This window comes from Gymnoscopelus braueri (genome assembly GCF_963280865.1).
Source record: "Gymnoscopelus braueri genome assembly, chromosome: 1".
Taxonomy (NCBI): domain Eukaryota; kingdom Metazoa; phylum Chordata; class Actinopteri; order Myctophiformes; family Myctophidae; genus Gymnoscopelus; species Gymnoscopelus braueri.
In genome coordinates this window covers 7,597,661-7,617,069 of record NC_137603.1, presented here as the reverse complement: position 1 = coordinate 7,617,069, position 19,409 = coordinate 7,597,661, and the positions used below count along the sequence as shown (strand labels likewise).

At 42.4% G+C, this 19,409-nt stretch overlaps 1 protein-coding gene across 1 annotated transcript in view; it reads left to right on the top strand.

Moving 5' to 3' along the window:
• Window positions 1-1,188: 1,188 nt before the first annotated feature.
• Window positions 1,189-19,409, top strand: part of tspan4a (tetraspanin 4a) — a gene marked incomplete at its 5' end in the record, with an annotated part of 303,305 nt that continues 285,084 nt past the window's right edge. Inside the window, one exon of the mRNA XM_080434691.1 lies at window positions 1,189-1,560. Within this exon, the coding sequence (XP_080290817.1) occupies window positions 1,189-1,560 (372 nt within the window). The remainder of the gene's footprint in view (window positions 1,561-19,409) is intronic.

The window sequence follows — 19,409 nt, the reverse complement described above, 5'->3', positions numbered from 1 at the left end:
AGAAGTTAGTGCAGACACAGGAGAGAGAGAGGTTGGGGAGATTTCAAACGGAGATCGCCACTTCAGAAGCCAAAGGAAGAAAGAAAGAATGCTCTCCTCACAGGATGCGCTATTGATCATCTCTGCTCCCTGCTTCCCTGTCATCCTCTCTCATTCACCATAGCATCCTTTTATCCGTCTCTTTACTGTATTTTCCTTCAATTCTGAGGGTTTTTTATCCCCCTTCCTTTTTTTGTGTGCAGTTTCATTGGTGTCAGCAAAAGCGCAGCGGCAGCAGCAGCAGCAGTAAACCCACATGGGTATTAGTGAGTTCTACTTACAGCTCCGTGTCATTCTTTTGTCAGCCAGGGGGAGAGAGGAGTGAGTCCTATAGATTAGTGACATTGTAGCATAGTTGTCACCTTTTTTGTGACACCGGAGTACACCTGGTTCTCTTCTGGCAGCAGAGAGAGGAGGACATCTATATCTCTGCTTCATTCTTCTCCTGAAAGCAAGCTGGACATATTATGGGCTTTACCAGTCTTTACTGATTAGTAGGATGTGATCGAACTGGAGGTTCTTTTTTTTCTCTGTCGGAGCATCATGACACCTGTGTTCATGGAGGAGGAATAGGGGTGTGTGTGTGTGTGTGAGTGTGACGGGATAGTGGCCTCTGTGCACATTAAATTACAAAGGTGTTGCAGGATTATACGTGGTGCTGATGTATTATCGGGGGGGCTGCGGAACGGAACGACGTGTGGAACTAACTGATGAAGAAGAAGGACATGATGATCTTTATAGCTGATTAAACTCAAGTCACGCTTTGACCCTCTCGACGAGAAAACCACTTCATCCGGCCGGCGCTCGCTATCGATCGGTGGGGGATTTCAAATTCATGTTTGAAGCTTAACTTAGAGAGGCCTCGACATTTAAGAGACTCGACACCTTTGGCCCCCCGGGAGGAACCGCCAATTATCTGGGCATTTCCTGCTTTGAGCTTTGAAACTTGACTTTGAGAGAGAGAGAGAGAGAGAGAAAGAACTATTCCATTTATTCCACTCATTAGCGTGTTTTTTTGTGTGGATCTCCTCGAGCGGCCTGGGGGGTCGCGAATCGCGATCAAAGCGTTAAAACTTACGTTAAAAAAACTTACGTTAAAAAAAACAACCAAACCAAAAAAAAGACTTCAGCGACTTCGTATTAACAACGATGAGACGTTCGAGCACGGACGAGACGCCGTACCGGCGCAGCCCGTCGCTGGACAGCAAGCCCGACTCGCCGCCGCCGTTCGGCTCGTCCGGCTTCCACCGCTACAGCGGCGAGTTCGAGTACAAGCGGCCGCCGTTCGCGTTCGGCTTCCACACCACCAAGGCCCCCGGCGGCGGCGGCGGGCAGGGGGGGGGTGCGGGGGGGTCGGCGGACGGGAAGGGCGGCGGGCGCTACGCGCAGGGCAAGAAGTACGTGGTGTTTTACCTGGACCTCTCCTTCATCTTCCTCCTAGAGCTGAGGCGCTGCAGGATGGCGGAGGGCTGCATGATGGGCCTGCGCTACGGGATGGTCTTCTTCAACCTGCTCTTCTGGGTGAGTCACACGTAAAACCTGCTTTATATCGCTGGATATCGTGTGTGTGCGTGTGTGTGTGTCTGTGTGTGCGTGCGCACGTGCATACTTGTGTTACTATACTTGTGAGGGCCAAGGAAAGGCAGTGGTTCTCAAACTTTTTTCATGTCAAGGACCCCCAAAATGATATGTATTTGGATGCGGACCCCCGTCTGAAAATATTTTGTGCCAGGGACCCCCCCAGAAGCAAAAATTTGTGTTAAAAATTTTCACATTTAAAACAAAACAAAAAAAGATTTGCACACATTTTCACGATTTTTCAAAAATAGCAGATCTACAAGCTCATAGCGCGGCACCGAGTGCCGCACTATGAGCTTGTAGATCTGCTATTTTTGAATAGCCAAAGTATAAAATATGGTTAAAGGGGTTAAAATGATTGTGACGCTTTATAACAAATTTAGCTGGGGACCCCCTGCCCCCCCCCTGCCCACTTTTAGAACCAATGAAGTAAGGGGTTAGGGGTTGGGCATTTACAGGCTATGTTCACGGAGGTTAGGGTTATAGAGTTATGCCTTCATTTATACTTACCGGTGGCACTAACCGAAAAAAAAATTGCTGGTCTACAAGCTCACACAACATGTTGCAGCGTGACACGTGGTTGTGATCTTGTAGATCAGCTATTTTCGGCTTGGTTAAAATGGGTTCAAAATGGCATTCTTAAAACCGCCGTCCTTAAATTGTTTTGTCCTCATAAGTATGGTTATACAAGTTTGTGTGTGTGTGAGTGTCTATGTGCGGGCGCGCATGCACGGATGTACTGTAAGCACACATTGCGTGTGTGTGTGTGTGTGTGTGTGTGTATTTAGTGTATTTGTGTGCTTGCCAGCCCAAAACTGGGAGAAGTTTCCACAGGAGAGGAGCCTGAGGGTGTGTGTGTCGGTTGCAGAAAGCTGGTTTTGTGCCATGCATCTCTGTGGTAAAGGTGTGCTGCTGCTGGAGGGCGACTGAGCATCGCGTTTCACCGCTTTCTGCATCCAGCGTTTCTTTTTGGCGGGGCGCTCCTTTTCCCGCCTACCAAGTAGAAAGTAGTTTGTGGAGGATTGATGAGAGGAGCACCTCTCATCATCAATGCTGTCCTATATATCCCATTAAGACCTGGAACGCATCTGTGTCACTTTATATTTCTTTGGCTATTCAAAAATAGCAGATATACAAGCTCATAGCGCGGCACCGAGTGCCGCACTATGAGCTTGTAGATATGCTATTTTTGAAAAATCTTGAAAACATTTTTTTTAGATTTTTTTCAAAACAGATTTTTTTCAAAACAGAGATTTTTTTCAAAACAGAGATTTTTTTTCAAAACAGAGATTTTTTTCAAAACAGAGATTTAGAAAACATTTTTAAGAATCGCCTCAGGTCTTAATGGGATATACAGAGGGTTGGAGAGACACATGCACTCAATCATGGAACAGAGGCGACTGGCTCAGAGCATGTTGTGGTGCTCTGGATATCTGGACATGATGTCCAAAGCACTCTGTCTTTCTTTCTGTGTACACTATACTATGGCTCTGTCCGGCTCCGTTTCAGATAAGGTTCTCTCTCGGAACCTATAATGTGGTTTGTGCTCAGGAGGTGGTGCTAGAGACCCTGGGTTCTGGGAACCCATGGGAGGAGCGAGCAGTGCTGTTGATCTGTGTTGCATGTTCACACTGAGGCGATGACGCTTTCAGAAATGTTTAAAAAATATGGAATAATCATTGTGAAAGCTAGTCAAGGCGTTACACCCAAGAACAAAGGGTTTAACGTGCACAAATAAATAAGTATTTATTTAGGAAATAGTAATAACAGTGTAAAGTGAGTAACATAAAGTTGGTTTCATAAATAAGGAATTAGTGATAAACGAATCAACAGCTCATAAGAGCTTGAACTTGAAATGCATATCTCTTATCTAACAAAAGAACCGAAATACAATCTCTTACCTCCTTAACGTAAACAATAACCAAAAGAATCAACCGGCTCTATAGAGCAACTTATATGAACTCAACATAACACTGGCAAAGCAAATAACTCATAAGCAACTAAAGGAGTCATGGTGGCCGGTTGGAAGAGGAGGATCTGGCCCCTGCCATGCGTCTCCTCTTATAGAGAGAGAATATGCACGTCACTTTTCCACCAGGACACGCCCCCCTCATCTAGACTGAGTGGCAAAACATTGAGCAGCATGGAGCGCTGGAGTTTGGAAGCGCTCGTTGGAAATCACTCAACGATCCTGCGTACCACCTGTTTAAATGTCACATAATGCAGGAGGCAGCAGGACGTTGTGTTATTGAAAACGAGCGCTTCTAAACTCTGACACTTAGAAAAGTAATCACCTGCATGGAATGTATTGACTGAAAGTAACTCTTAACATGTCGGTGAATTTTTATGAATCAAAAACTTTGCAGATAGAAAGAGGATAATTCAAGCTGTCTGTACAGCTGCCATGTTGGTGAGTTTAACGTCGTTTAATACAATCAGATCAGATAGGACTTTTCTGTTTGGATGTATGGGCTGTCAAGGACAGAAAGTAGGCGTTCCCGCATAACTTCCGGGTACGATGATGTCACACGAATAGCCTCTATTCACCTGTTTCCTAGGCTGTGTGTTTTCCACTTCCTGTCGATTTCATTGGATATCATTGGTCATCTGACCAGTTTCATTGGATTTCATTGGATCAAATCGACAGGAAGTGGAAAACACACAGCCTAGGAAACAGGTGAATAGGGAACCTCCATCCTATTAGCCACTGGGAAGGCAGAACTCCTGGAAGCTCCCCTCCAATCGCTGGCCGGCCTGGGAAGTGTTCCCCTCCAATCGTCTTCATGGATTGGCACACCTGATTTGCATATAGACCCACAGGCGCTCACACAGACACACACTCATTGTCTCACCTTTACCTAGCACACACCACACCACTCAACACTAGAACCAAATGATAACATAACCACAAATACCACCACAGACTCGTAACACAATAATCTGTCAATAAAGTATTCAATCAATCAATCAATCAATCAATCAATCAATCAAATCAACCAATCCAAATGGACCCCCAGAGGTTTGCAACTCGGGGCCAAATTAACTCATTGACTGCCAGAATAAATCAATCAATCAATCAATCATCCACTGCCAGCGATTTTTTGATTTTCTTACCTTTTCAAGTAGTCACAGAATATTTATCTCCAGTATGATCGATCCCCTGATGGTTGCTAATCACGGAGGGTTTCACTGTGCTTCCGCGAAAAAAAGAAAAAAAAAACGGTTATACGCCGTTGAAAATAGCATGTCTCGCCAAAAACACAGGAGCCGAGATACAGGCGATTTCCAAAATACTTTAACCAGGAAGTGAATGGAGCGGTTAATCTTTGGATCACGTTATCTCGTTCTGTGTGCAAAATTTAAAAAAAAATAATATATATATATCCCAAAAAATTATAATCGTCAAAGTCGTCCTCTGGCAGTGAATGAGTTAAGAAGTTTGAGAACCACTTCCCTTTGTAGTGTTGTTTTACGATACAAGAAGGCAAGATATCGTTGCTGTCGGTCTCCGTATTTTAACTTTTTTGTGTTTTTTCCCTGCTTGATCATACTACAGCGTCACAGAAATGTAGCAGATCTACAAGCTCGTCTTGAGCTTGTCGATCTAGATACTTTTGCTATTTTTTATTCATTAGAAAAGTAACAGTTTCCACCCAACAGAGATGTGATAATGATGGTGCGTGTGACCATGAAAGGCTTCATTGCTGAGGAGGAGGGTTTTTCCACAGAGAGCCATGCAGTGCAGAGAATCCAATGAGAGAGAGAGAGGAAGACGTTATGATGTCTTGTTCTCTCTCCCTGTCAGAGTAAACATATCATTCTGAAGCAGCTGCAGAGTCTTTAGCCCATTGAGAACGGGGAACGCGTCTGTGTCATCTTTTTTAGATTTCTTTGGGCTATTCAAAAATAGCAAATCTACAAGCTCATAGCGCGGCACCGAGTGCCGCGCTATGAGCTTGTATATCTGCTATTTTTGAAAAATCGTGATTTTTTTTTGCAAATCTTTGAATATATATATATATTTTAAAGTGAATATTTGTAACTCAAATCTTTGCTTCTGGGGGGATTCTACAAATGTCTTCTAAATACTTTTATGAAAAAACGTAAACGTTAAAACCTTTTTCATGTCAAGGACCTCCCAAAATTATATGTATTTGGCTATTTTATTATTTTATTTTATTATTTTTTTATCTTGATTTCTTTGCAAATATTTGAATATTATATTTAAAAAAAATCAAGATAAAACAAATTTTAAAAAAAAAGAAAAGAAAAGAATAGCAGATCTACAAGCTCATAGTGCGGCACTCGGTGCCGCACTATGAGCTCGGTTATAGCAAAAAAATCTACACGGTATGCGTTCCCGGATTGAATGTGTTAGAGACGTGTCATGGTGCGAGCCTGATATAATAACCACTTCTATCTGGATCACGATGTTCCGCGACGTTACATCGGTGGGAAAAAGACAAGTAAAGAGTCTTTGAAATGTGTTTCATGTGGGAGTTGAAGGACACATGATGCTGATCAAAGATACAGTCTCAGATGCCTCGCAGTGGTGCTGCAGGCCAGCGTAATGATGCCTCAAAGAATACAGCAGCAACACTGGGTTTATTATGTGTTTCTAATGGGTTTTAGAGCCAAGCACAATTACTTCTTCTTCAATTTAGTAGCGGATCGTTTAAAGCAGTGGTTTTCAAAATTTTTCGCGTCAAGGACCCCCAAATTGACTCATATTAGCCCAGGGACCCCCATTTGAAAAGATATGCCAGGGACTCAACCATTTAGATTTTCTTGGGGGTCCCAATCTACACTGTAGTATCCTCATCAGTGTTCATTTAACTCTGAGAGTGTACAAATGGAACCAAATGGACCCTAGCGGGTCCATTTGGTTCCATTTGTACACTCTCAGAGTTACAGACACACAAGGTTCAATTTGGTTCCTAACTATTCATTTGTCTGGGGACCCCCTGGAACCCCCTCAAGGACCACTGGTGGTCCCCGGACCACTGGTTGAGAACCACTGATTTAAAGGGATAGTTCACCCCCATTATTTTTTCCTATGGATTAGTCACCCCATGGAGACTTGAATTCATGGATATTTTTTTTGTTTTTGTCGCATTTATAAGACAATCATTTGATGACCGGCAGCGGTTCCGGTAGGAGACACAAAGAGCCTCCTTTGTGTCTCCTGCCGGAACCGCTGCCTACCGGTCCGCTGGTCAGCAAATTATTGGCTTAGGATGAATTCAAGTCTCCATGGGGTGACAAATCGATAGAAAAAATGATTATTTTTGGGTGAACTATCCCTTAAGACAAGTGATTGGTTAACTGATTGGTTTAATATGGCTTGATTGAATATTATTGGGTCACAAGCACAGAACCTTGTGGAACTCCTTGTATAACTTAGCATGTTATAACTTATCATTATCAACTTATAGTCAGCGGAAAATGATGTGATAAATATGACTTGAACCAGCTCAATGCAGTTCCTCTAAGGACACCACACCACCAATCTGAATACTGAACGGAATCTGAAAACAAAAACGGAAACGAATGTATGAACGAGGGGCTTCAGCCTTCGGCCATACATATAGTCTTTGATGAACCCGCCTACTTGGTGGAGGCTCGGTAGGGGGTCCTGGCGTAGCTCGGGGGCACCATGAACCCCCTCAGGTGCTCCTAACGGAAAGGAAAGAGTAGAGAGAGAAGATGGAACATAGGGAGGAAGCAGTTAGCGGTAGCATGAGGAGCAGGGTGGGAGGGAGTGCTGCAGAATGCTGAGAACAAAGGCAGGGTATAGTAGAGGGTTGTGTGAGCATTTATAAACCACTTATCAGACCACGTCACACTGATATCACGCAGGCATGCTTTCGGCGGGCAGGTTTGCAAAAAGAACCCCCGACTGCTCATATAAGACGCAATGGAAAATAAGTCACGGCACTCAACGTCTAAAAAATGCATTCCATCAAACTTTCCGGCTGCAGTTTCTTCCTCCCCAGTGCTGCGGAGGAAGAAGGCTTAGAAGAACGTGTACACAGTGACCTTTCTTTCTTTAAATATATCGTCTCTGTTTGGGTGGAAACCTCATATGTCCATGACTGTTGCTTCTCAGGATTCAAATTCAAAAACGGCAGAAGTAGCAGATCGGCAAGCTCAAAATGTGTTGCTTCGTGCCGCGTTTCGAGCTGCGTTACGAGCTTGTGGATCTGATACTTTCGATGCTTTTTTGTGACGCCGTACTACGATCGAGTAGGGCGTACATTTACGAAAAAACACAAAGTTAAAATATTTAGATCAGAGGTTTACAAACAAGCAGCTAGAAAAAGATAAATGAAGAACAATAGTAAAGGTCCATCAAACAAACACACATCACAACCAAACAAACCTGGGCTTGGTCACCCAACAGAGCAAAACATACAGTGAACATAACAATACACCCACACACACAGTTCTTCTTAATAGACATACAAGAACAGCGCAACTGTGCCGGAGATCATATCTTAATATGCTCAAATTCAAGCTTAAACTGGAACAGCATGGAACTGTAAGTTATCTAAGTGCAAGGAAGGGACCATGGGAGCGGCGTGCAGTCTCAACGTTTGCATACAAATGATTGGTCAATAGGTGAACGGAAGTGAGTTGATTGGAGGCGTGGTCCTTCTGATATTCTCCTAAAAAGCTCAAGTCTTATAGTGTCTCTATAACAGGATGTGTTGTGTTGGTCAATGCCACTGGTGTAAAGTAACTAAGCACATTTATTTAAGTACTATACTTAAGTAAAAATGTAGGTATTTGTACTTTACTGGAGTATTTCCAATTTTCAATACTTTTACTTCTACTCCACTACATCTCTGAGGCAAATATTGTACTTTTACTCCACTACAATTATTTGAAGACTTTAGGTACTAGTTACTTTTCAGATATAAATTATGATATTATAAAACATACATTAACCACTGTAGCCCTATGTTATACATAGGCCATTTGAAAATAGTAGATCTACAAGCTCACAACGCGTCTTTTACTTTAGGTACTTTATATATTTTGAGGCCAATACTTTTGCACTTTTACTCAAGTAGCATTTTGAACACAGGCCTTTTACTTGTAACAGAGTATTTTTATATTGTGGTATTGCTACTTTTACTTAAAGGTTTCATGACATTCAGTTTTACAACACATTAAAAGTCTTTGTCATTGTCCTTCAAACGTGTATAAAAAGGAAAGGATAGGGGAGGGGAGGGGCGAGGTAGCCTGGTAAACCCTCCCTCCGGAAATCTAATTTCCATTTGATTTCAGGAGTGAGTCTGGCCTGATCGCCCATTCTGCAATATTGGCTGTGGGCTGGAGTTGGGCGGGAGTAATACCGTTGACTGACAACCCCTTCAGCCAATGATCGTTTTTCCCCTTCAGCCAATCAGCAGTTCACCAGACTAATGTGACGCAACAGGACTTTTGAGACGGCCATGCCCAAAATGGGTTGCCTTATTCGGATACATGGGTGTCACTGCCCGCCCCTACCGGTTCTCTACATTTTTATTTTTAAATAGGCTCTGTCATGATTAATTGACCACATATATTAAGTTAAACAACGAAATTCTATCCAAACGATATCTTATAAGTAAATTCCGTGGCTCAAAATAGAAGTTTGAGAGCTTTTTGAAGTAAAAAAACAGCTGAGAAAATAGTGGACAGAAAAGATGGATGCCGTTCGTGTTTTGTCGGCTGCATTCAGGCTACACTCGGTGCCATTCGGGCTCACTCGAACTCGCCCCTTGATTGGCCAACTGTCACTGTCAATCACAGAACGATGTGCGACGACGCTGATAGGCTCGTCCATTTGGTGTACACAGCCAATATTGCAGAATGGGCGATCAGGCCAGACTCACTCCTGAAATCAAATGGAAATGAGATTTCCGGAGGGAGGCTTTACCAGGCTAGGGGCGAGGAGGAGAGTGGGCGGTGTGACTTCACTCTCCAAGGGGAAATCACAGATTACTTTTCAGCCTAATTATTCAGAAAACCCCAGTACAGAGAGAAGTCCTTTTTGTCTGATGCAATTAGGAGGTCATTCGGTGTAACTTATCCACCAGCGTGCCGTCTCAGTAGTGCTGCTATGATGATGTTCCAGATCACTGCCTTGGATGAACGTTCACATTAATTATCGTCACACAGCAACTGGCTTTGTTGGGCGAGTCCTGCGCTTTCTCAAGGATCTCATTCTCAGGGCCAAAACACCTGAATCAATCTTAGGCTTTTTTTTAAAACCACCTTTTAATTAACCATTTTTTAGCGTGTCGTTATAGAAGAAAAATAAAAACGTCTCAGTGGCTAAGTGTTTAATAAGAAGTTTAATTACTACCACCTTAAAGGCACATACAGCAGCCTGCCACCAATGACACACACACACACACACACACACACACACAAAACGCTGTGTGCGTGCATGTGTGTGTGTGTGTGTGTGTGTGTGTGTGTGTGTGTGTGTGTGTGTGTGTGTGTCTGTATGCACAGTTCACACATGAGCATATGGCTGTGAGTGGGAGAGAGACTGCAGATGTGCACTCACAGATGTGTGTACAACTGTGTGTTTGTGTTTGTGTAAAGAGAGAAATTACATTCATTTAGGTCTCACGAGTATAAAAAAAAACACACTGTGTGTGTGGGTGAGTTGAAGGCTTTTCTGTGTTCTCTGTAACACCAGCGTGGGCAGCATGCAGCGCTAGCTAGCTGCTCAGTCGCTGGTGTTAAGCTTCAGCAGACTGGATCATGTGTGTGTTTAGTATTTTAAAAAAAGTATTTCCCAGCTTAAGCCATTCAAACCGGGAACGCATCTGTGTCATTTTAGATATGAGCTATAACCATTATTTTATACTTTGGCTATTCAAAATTAGCAGATATACAAGCTCGTAGCGTGGCACCAAGCTTGTATATCTGCTATTTTTGAAAAATCTTGAACATTTTGTGCAAATCTTTGAATGTATATATTTTTAAAGCAAACATTTGTAACTCAAATCTTTGCTTCTTGTAGTCCCTGGAACACAATATTTTACAAATGTTCGGTTTAAAAAATATATATATTCAAACATTTTAAAAGAAAATCACGATTTTTCAAAAATAGCAGATCTACAAGCTCTGAGCTTGTAGATCTGCTATTTTTGAATAGCCAAAGACATCTAAAAATGACACAGATGCGTTCCCGGTTTTAGTGGGTTAACGCTGGAGTGTATGTAATCCATTATCAGCCCCAGATTTCATCCTCTCTATATACCCGCGTTTTTGACAATATTGCTTCTTTGCTCCTTTTCCACAAAGGCATTACATCTATCTGCTGTCAATCGCCCTCCCGTCTATAGCTGGGATGTTATCGCTTTACCCTTGGGGAGCGTTTTGCCGGCTGTGTCATTCTGCGTCTGTCAATCCTATCTCTCTGGTATAGCCTTCGCGACAGATCACTTCCATTCGCACACCGTTGAAGTCTTGCCAAGTGGGACCAAGGCTGAGCTGAATGAGTTCTTTGTTCCGGTGGCCCTTTTCTTTCCTTTTCTTTTCTTTTCCGGCCACCTGTCTCCTAGTTTGTCTCCTGTGGCTGCTTGTTAAACGCATTCAATCCAGGAAACGCATCTCTGTCATTTTTAGATTGTCTTTGGCTATTCAAAAAATAGCAGATGTACAAGCTCATGGCGGTGCCTGATTTGAGTTACAAATGTTCGCTTTGAATAAAATTTAATATATATATTCAAAGATTTGCACAAATGTTCATGATTTTTCTAAAATAGCAGATCTACAAGCTCATAGCGCGGCACTCTCTGCCGCGCTATGAGCTTGTATGTCTGCTAATTTTGAATGGCCAAAAGACATTTAAAATGACCGAGAACGGATTGAATGGGTTAACAGATACACTATATTAGTTATATCTGATTATGTACATGTATATCAGACATTATTTGACTGTTTTTAATTATGCAGCTGATTTGTTAGAATTGTTCTTACCGCTTTCAACCTGCTCCGTCTCTATGTTATAATGCAGGTGAAAATGTTCAAATTATTTTTCTAAAATAGCTTATATACAAGTTCACAATTGGCTGCTTTAGGACGTGTTGTGAGTTTATACTGTGGGTCTGCTATTTTGGAATTTTCTGTTTTCTTAAGATATGAATCCAATATTTTATAAAATATATCAAATTGATTATTATTTTTTTCTTTTGTACAATTGATATTTTACCAGTCAAAACAGTGAGTGACTATGACTTTTCCAAAATCGGGATCGGACCCAGAAATCGTCCATTGGGGTCAGGCTCTACTTGCTAACAGACATCTAAAGGGATGTGGGCGTCGTCTTTCATAGTCGCTTTTTGTTAGCGATGGAATGATGACACCTTGAAAGTAATAGTCAAAGCTATCTGGCTGCCAAGATCTATTCACCCCGCGGGAAGTCGGGAACGACTGACCTCCACACACACACACACACACACACACACACACACACACACACACACACACACACACACACACACACACACACACACACACACACACACACACACACACACACACACACACACACACACACCACAGCTGTGAACCGCTGCCAAAGTCAGGCTAGGTTAATGCCCTTCGTTGTCTGTCAGGGGGAAACCTTGTATGTCCAAAACCGTTACTTTACAGGAACTGGGAAAAAAAGAATAACCCGTGTTCCAATGGATCCTATGTAGTTATTTAGTCACAAGCTCTAATTGTGCGTTCACACTGGCGGATTCAAAAGATACAAAGATACAAAGATACACAGCATATTTCTAGCTTTGTATCTTTGTAGCTGATGTTGAAACCTGCTCAACTTATTTTGTAGCTTTGTAACTGTTATAGCTTTTGTAGCAGCTGCAAATGTTGAATGTATCTTTGTATCTTCATGTCACTGGCTTACATTGAAAGACAATGGTAGCCTGCTGTGTCTTTGTATCTGCCATTGTGAACACAGCATTAGGGTATTAATTTACCAAAAGAAAACCTACATTTCCTTCCTACCTACGTTTCTTCCCGTCAGCGAAGACTTTTGACTTGCATGATGTTGCGTGCCGGCGTGCACGTGTGCCCGCCTGGGTGCATGTGTGCCCGCCTGGGTATATGTGTGCCCGCCTGAGTGCATGTGTGCCCGCCTGGGTATATGTGTGCCCGCCTGGGTGCATGTGTGCCCGCCTGGGTGCATGTGTGCCCGCCTGGGTGCATGTGTGCCCGCCTGGGTGCATGTGTGCCCGCCTGGCTGCATGTGTGCCCGCCTGGGTGCATGTGTGCCCGCCTGAGTGCATGTGTGCCCGCCTGGCTGCATGTGTGCCCGCCTGGGTGCATGTGTGCCCGCCTGGGTGCATGTGTGCCCGCCTGAGTGCATGTGTGCGTGCCGGCGTGCATGTGTGCCCGCCTGGGTGCATGTGTGCCCGCCTGAGTGCATTTGTGCCCGCCTGGGTGCATGTGTGCCCGCCTGAGTGCATGTGTGCCCGCCTGGGTGCATGTGTGCCCGCCTGGGTGCATGTGTGCCCGCCTGAGTGCATTTGTGCCCGCCTGGGTGCATGTGTGCCCGCCTGAGTGCATGTGTGCCCGCCTGGGTGCATGTGTGCCCGCCTTAGTGCATGTGTGCCCGCCTTAGTGCATGTGTGCCCGCCTGGGTGCATGTGTGCCCGCCTTAGTGCATCTGTGCCCACCTGGGTGCATGTGTGCCCACCTGGGTGCATGTGTGCCCGCCTGAGTGCAAATCACAGCTGCCAGGGGTGAGAAGCGCTGTCCTCCACATCTCAAGGATTAAGATGTGCTGACGTTAATGACCATGTTGCCCACAGAGGTCTATATGGTCTTTATACTTAATTGCCCGCAATGAAAAGATCAGATTTACAAGCCCACAACACATCGTAGTTTCGCCTTTACTCTGGGAGGCGGACCGGCTAGTCAAAGGTTGTTGGCTTGCTTCTCCGGCAGGAGGTTGAATTCCACGTGTGATTGGTAGTACTATATCTATGGGTGGTTTGTGCTATCTATTTTTTCAATTGCGGCTTTTCCACGCCCCCCGAAGTTTGGATGGTGGATGTTTTTAGTTTTGTCGCCGTGCCGCTAGCGCAAACCGCTAACCAGCTAATAATGTTGCATCTTCTCTTTGCAGTCACTCGCGGTAATGTCCCTACTCCATTATAGTGACCCGAGTCGCGGTAATATTTCCGTAATTTTCATGTCATGTACATCCTAAAGACAACATTATTAATGTGTGATGATGATCATGATGAAGTGTAAGCGTGTGACGTTAAGAAAACGTCCGGGCGGAAACACTACTGTGCCAAAAAGTAGTTCCGCCTCAATGTAGCAGCAGGTAGGTAGGAACCAACAAACTTCATACTGACACAGAGGCAGTTATACGGTCATATATGGCCATATCTGTCACATCGGCAGTGGCACGTATAGGTGTGGAACTCGTGCTGGTTGGTGCTATACTGTTGGTGTTATACTTTGCTGTACTACGCTATGGGTGGCTGGCGTGACATCTAAAAAATGCATGGGTTCCCGGGGCTATACATCTAAGGTGCTCTCCCAAAGTTCCCTTGAGAAAGGCCCTGAACTGTGGCTAACCTCCCTGATGTAATCATCCGTAGTGTGTACAGTACACAATGCAATGCATTGTGTACGTATGTGTATGTGTACTGTGTGTGTGCGTGTGTGTGTTTTATAGTGTGTCCTACTATAAAATGAACATATAACTCAGTCAGTCAAGTCGTCATTCATTTCTCTCCCTGTGGTACATGAACCACATCCATCTGAGGGTGCCCATGTGCAATTCCCGGTGGTGGAAAAAGTACTCAAATGTTTTACTTAAGTAAAAGTATCAATACTGCACTGTAGAAGTACTCTGTTACAAGTAAAAGTCCGGAATTAAACATTTACTTGAGTAAAAGTACAAAAGTATTGGTATCAAAATACACTTAAAGTACCAAAAGTGAAAGTACTAAAAGGTTTGAAAATAGCAGGTCTACAAGCTCACAACGCGTCGCATCGCGACGCGCTGTGAGCTTGTAGATCGGCTATTTTCAAACAGCCTATGTATAAAATAGTATAAAATGTATAAAATAGGGCTGAAGTGGTTAACTTATGTTTTATAATATCATGATTTATATCTGAAAAGTAACTAGTAACTAAAGTTTTCAAATAATTGTAGTGGAGTAAAAGTACAAGATTTGCCTCTGAGATGTAGTGGAGTGGAAGTAAAAGTATTGAAAATGGGAAATACTCCAGTAAAGTAAAAACACCTCAACATTGTACTTAAGTACAGTACTTGAGTAAATGTACTTAGTTACTTTACACCACTGGACCAATTTCAGATGTCAGTATGCCAATGCATATCGTTGCTGTCGAGCAGAAACCTTGTATCTCTATATTTTAACTTTTTTACGTTTAGTTTTTTTCATGCATACTTAACTTGCATATCTGCTATTTTATTTCACTACTCCGACCACTTTCTGGTGACTGACTTTGAAAGTGAAAGTGGTTCATTCTTCTGTGTTTAAAAAAAATAAAAATAAATTGAACCAACGATAAGTATTAACACCTTGTGACTAATTAATAACTACATTGTATCCATTGAAACACATTGAAAAGTAACAGTCTTTAGACACACAAGGTTTAGGTTTCCCCTCCGACACTGACTGTTATGCAGGGAGTGAGGAAGCCCAATTCTTCACTTTTCTGGATGGATGGACGGTGTGGTTGAAAAGAAGGACTAGTGAAGGATGGTTGCACTTCAATTACCTTGTTAATACATGAAGCTATCCGTGTCATTTTAACATTTCTTTGGCTATTTTTTATTTTTCTAATCGTGGAACATTTTTGCAAATCTTTGACTATATATAGTATATTATGTTTTAAAGTGAACATTTTTAACTCCCATCTGTGCCTCTGGGGGGTCCCTGGAACAACATATTTTGAGATGGGGGGGGGGTCCGCGGACCGCGGCCATGGCAAATTTGGAGCACCACTGATATTATAGCAACATAAGTTCTTCAGCAAACTGTCAGGATTTATAAGACATTTGTAGAATCCCCAGAAGCAAAGATTTGAGTTAAAAATATTAACTTTAAAAATCATATGTATATTCAAAGATTTTTCAGAAATAGCAGATCTACAAGCTTGTATATCTGCTATTTTTTAATAGCCAAAGAAATCTTAAAATTATGGGTTAATTGGTTAATTGTCAATGAAGGCATACTTTTTTCTAGCACCTGTCAACTGTTTCACCAAAAAAAAACTGTGGAATTTCAGACACTTGACAAGCGGTTAGTCATGATAATTTCTATGATATTTCTATGCCCACCGGCCCATTGTAGCCCAATTTCATAACAGTCCTTCTGTTCACATGTTTTACTGTCCCTCTGAAACGATTGCACTCAAAAAATCTGATTGCTTCTCTTCACTTTATTGTCTGTCACACAGCACGACGTTTACAGGTGTAAAAGAGTGGCTGGAATTATTTTCCAGCCACAAGCATGAATTGCTGTTACATTTTAATTAAGAATAGGAGTGAAATATCAAGTTTCCAAATGAAATATACATATAAAGTGTTTAACTCTGTAAGACATAGTTCCTCCCTTAAGACATTCCATGCCAGAGTTTAATATCATAATGTACTCACCCACTGCCAGCGATTTTTTTTGTTTATTTTTTTTCACCTCGCCACAGACCTCGCTAAATCCCTTATGATCGCGTGTTCAACTGTTTGTAGACACACAAGGTAGTTGTGGCCCAGAGAAGAAATTTTCAATCGGCGACATTCCATTTTGCAGTAGTAGCAGTTTGTTTCTAAAACCCGTTTCAAACAGCGTTCAGCGCGGAGAAAAACAACACAGAGATAATGGCGATTTAGCGGAAGCTTTAGAGCGCCGGCAGATGGGAACGAAAATCTTCGATTGACGTCATTTCCGTATCCGGGTGTGCTACAATAAAATGTGTCACTGCGAGAGAGTGCTACAATGAAATGTGTCACTGCGAGAGAAAGAAAAAAAAAAACCTAAACTATCTATCATTTAGCTGGGGACCCCCTGGAACTCCCTCAAGGACCCCTGGGGGTCCCCGGACCCCACTTTGAGAACCAATGCTCTAAGCCATGTACTGTACTGTACTGTACAGTAACGTTGATATATTTTTCTGATCCGCGTGGAGTATCTTTTTGAGTATATATTCTGTGGGTTTTATAATTGTGTGGACCACATTCATATTGGTATTGCTTTTTTCCCTATATAACCCTCATTTAAATGATATGACACTAACATTATGACCTCATGAAAGTATGACTGAACCATGGTGGCCGTTTGGATTCTGATTCCATATAGTAACAGTGAATGTGCAGGTCAGTGAGGTGACCACAGATCTGCATTCCTCTGGCTTATACATTCTGGCACGTTGACAGAACCGGTCACACTAAATGGTTCCAGGGCCACTCGGGTGGTGCAGAGGGGTGAAGTACCTGCCCACCCCCCCCCACCCACCCACCCACCCGCCACGGAACATAATTGGCCGTGTTCGGGTCAGGTGAAGCCGGGCAGAGAGAGTGCTTTTTGTCACTGCACGTCAGTGGTGTAAAGTAACTAAGTACATTTACTCAAGTACTGTACTAATTTGTAGGTATTTTTTTAAATTGTACTAGAGTATGTCCAGTTTGCATTATTTTTACTTCTACTCCACTACATCTGAGAGGCAAATATTGTACTTTGACTCCACTATGATTATTTGAATCCTTCAGTTACTGGTTACTTTGTAGATTTGGATAATTATTACAAAACATACATTACCCACTTCAGCCCTATTTAAACTATGGCTATTTGAAAATAGCAGATCTACAAGCTCACAACGCGTGTGTTGGTTCCCACGGCACCAATTTGCTGGCTGGCAGCTCTTGATGCCTTCGGCAGTGTCCTGCTAGTCTTATTCTCCTGGCTGCAATTTTCTCACGCGCTGTGAGCTTGTAGATCTGCTATTATCAAAAGATTTGTATACATTTCACACATGGATACCTTGTGAAATGGATTTTTTTTGCATAATGAGTGCATTTACTTTTGGTACTTTAACCCGTTAAGGCCTGAAGTTCAGATTCTACAAAAATCCTAACAGTTAAAAAAATGAATGTCAAAGACTCCAAAATGTATGTAATTGTCCGCGGACCCCCATCTCAAAATACTTTGAGATGACATTTGTAGAATCCCCAGAAGCAAAGATTTGAGTTAAAAATGTTCACTTTAAAAATCATATATATTCAACAGATTTGCAAAAAAAAATCAAGATTTTAAAAAAAATAGCAGATCTACAAGCTTGTAGCTCTGCTATTTTTGAAAAATCTTGACATTATTGTCCACGAACCCCCATCTCAAAATACTTTGTTCCAGGGACCCCCCAGAAGCAAAGGTTTGAGTTACAAATGTTCGCTTTAAAAATATATATATTCAAAGATTTGCACAAATTTTCTCGATTTTTCAAAGATAGCAGATCTACAAGCTCGTAGCGCGGCACTCTGTGCCGCGCTACGAGCTTGTATAGCTGCTATTTTTGAAGGTGGAGTGGAGTGGGGTTGTCCTTGATGATTGTTCCAAATATGCAGTTGGTCCTTTGCTCAAAAAAAGCCTGGGCCAGAGAACGAGAACGGAGTCTGACAAAGTACGTTTTCAGACATCTAACTGTACAATAAATCAATGATGAACCTGTCCCGTCAAATTTCACATTCTTCATTGGAAGAGAAGAGAGGGGGGTTATAGTAATATACATGCAGGAATACCTGCCTATTTTGTTTGTGAAAATGAAAATGTAAAAGTCATGGAGAGGGAACAGATTAATAATGAATGACCCTCTCTGCCTGCAGCCATGTGTGGCAGTGGGCTGTTTCTAATTGAACAGTTGGGCCTAAAAGGTCACGGTCTCAATTGAATAACCCTTTAAGACCGGCAACGCATCTGTGTGTCATTTTGAGATTTCTCTTGCTATTCGAAAAATAGCAGATATACAAGCTCATAGCACGGCACTTGTAGATCCGCTATTTTCTTTAGAAAAATCGTGAAAATTTTAGCAAATCTTTGAATATATATATTTTTTAAAGCGAACATTTTTAACTCAAATCTTTGCTTCTGGGGGATTACACAAATGTCTTCTAAATCCTAACAGTTTCTTTTTCTTTTTGTTTATTCTTTTAATACTTATGTTGCTATAATATCAGTGGTTCTCAAACATGTCAAGGACCCCCCAAATGATTGAGTGTATTTGTCCGCGGACCCCCCCCCCCCTCCCACCATCTCAAAAATATTTTGTTCCAGGGACCCCCAGAAGCAAAGATTTGAGTTAAACATTTTTTTTATATATATTTATATTCAAAGATTTGCTCACATTTTCAAGATTTTTCCAAAAATAGCAGATCTACAAGCTCATAGCGCGGCACTCGGTGTCGCGCTATGAGCTTGTAGATCTAATATTTTTGAATAGCCCAAAGAAATCTTACAATGGCACACTGCTGCGTTCCCGGATTGAGTGGGATAATCCGTCCATCAACCAAGGTGTTGCATAACAAGTGATGTTGTTGTTGTTAACCGCATGGCTCTGCAGCAGTCTAGTCCAGTTATTCTCAACCAAAAGGCCTGAGGTTCTGATTCTACAAGATGTCTTCTAAAATCCTAACAGTTTTCTGAACAAAAAAAACGCACGTTACTATATCAGTGGTTCTACAACTTTTTCATGTCAAGGACCCCCCTTTAAATTATATGTATTTGGCCAAGGACCCCCATCTCAAA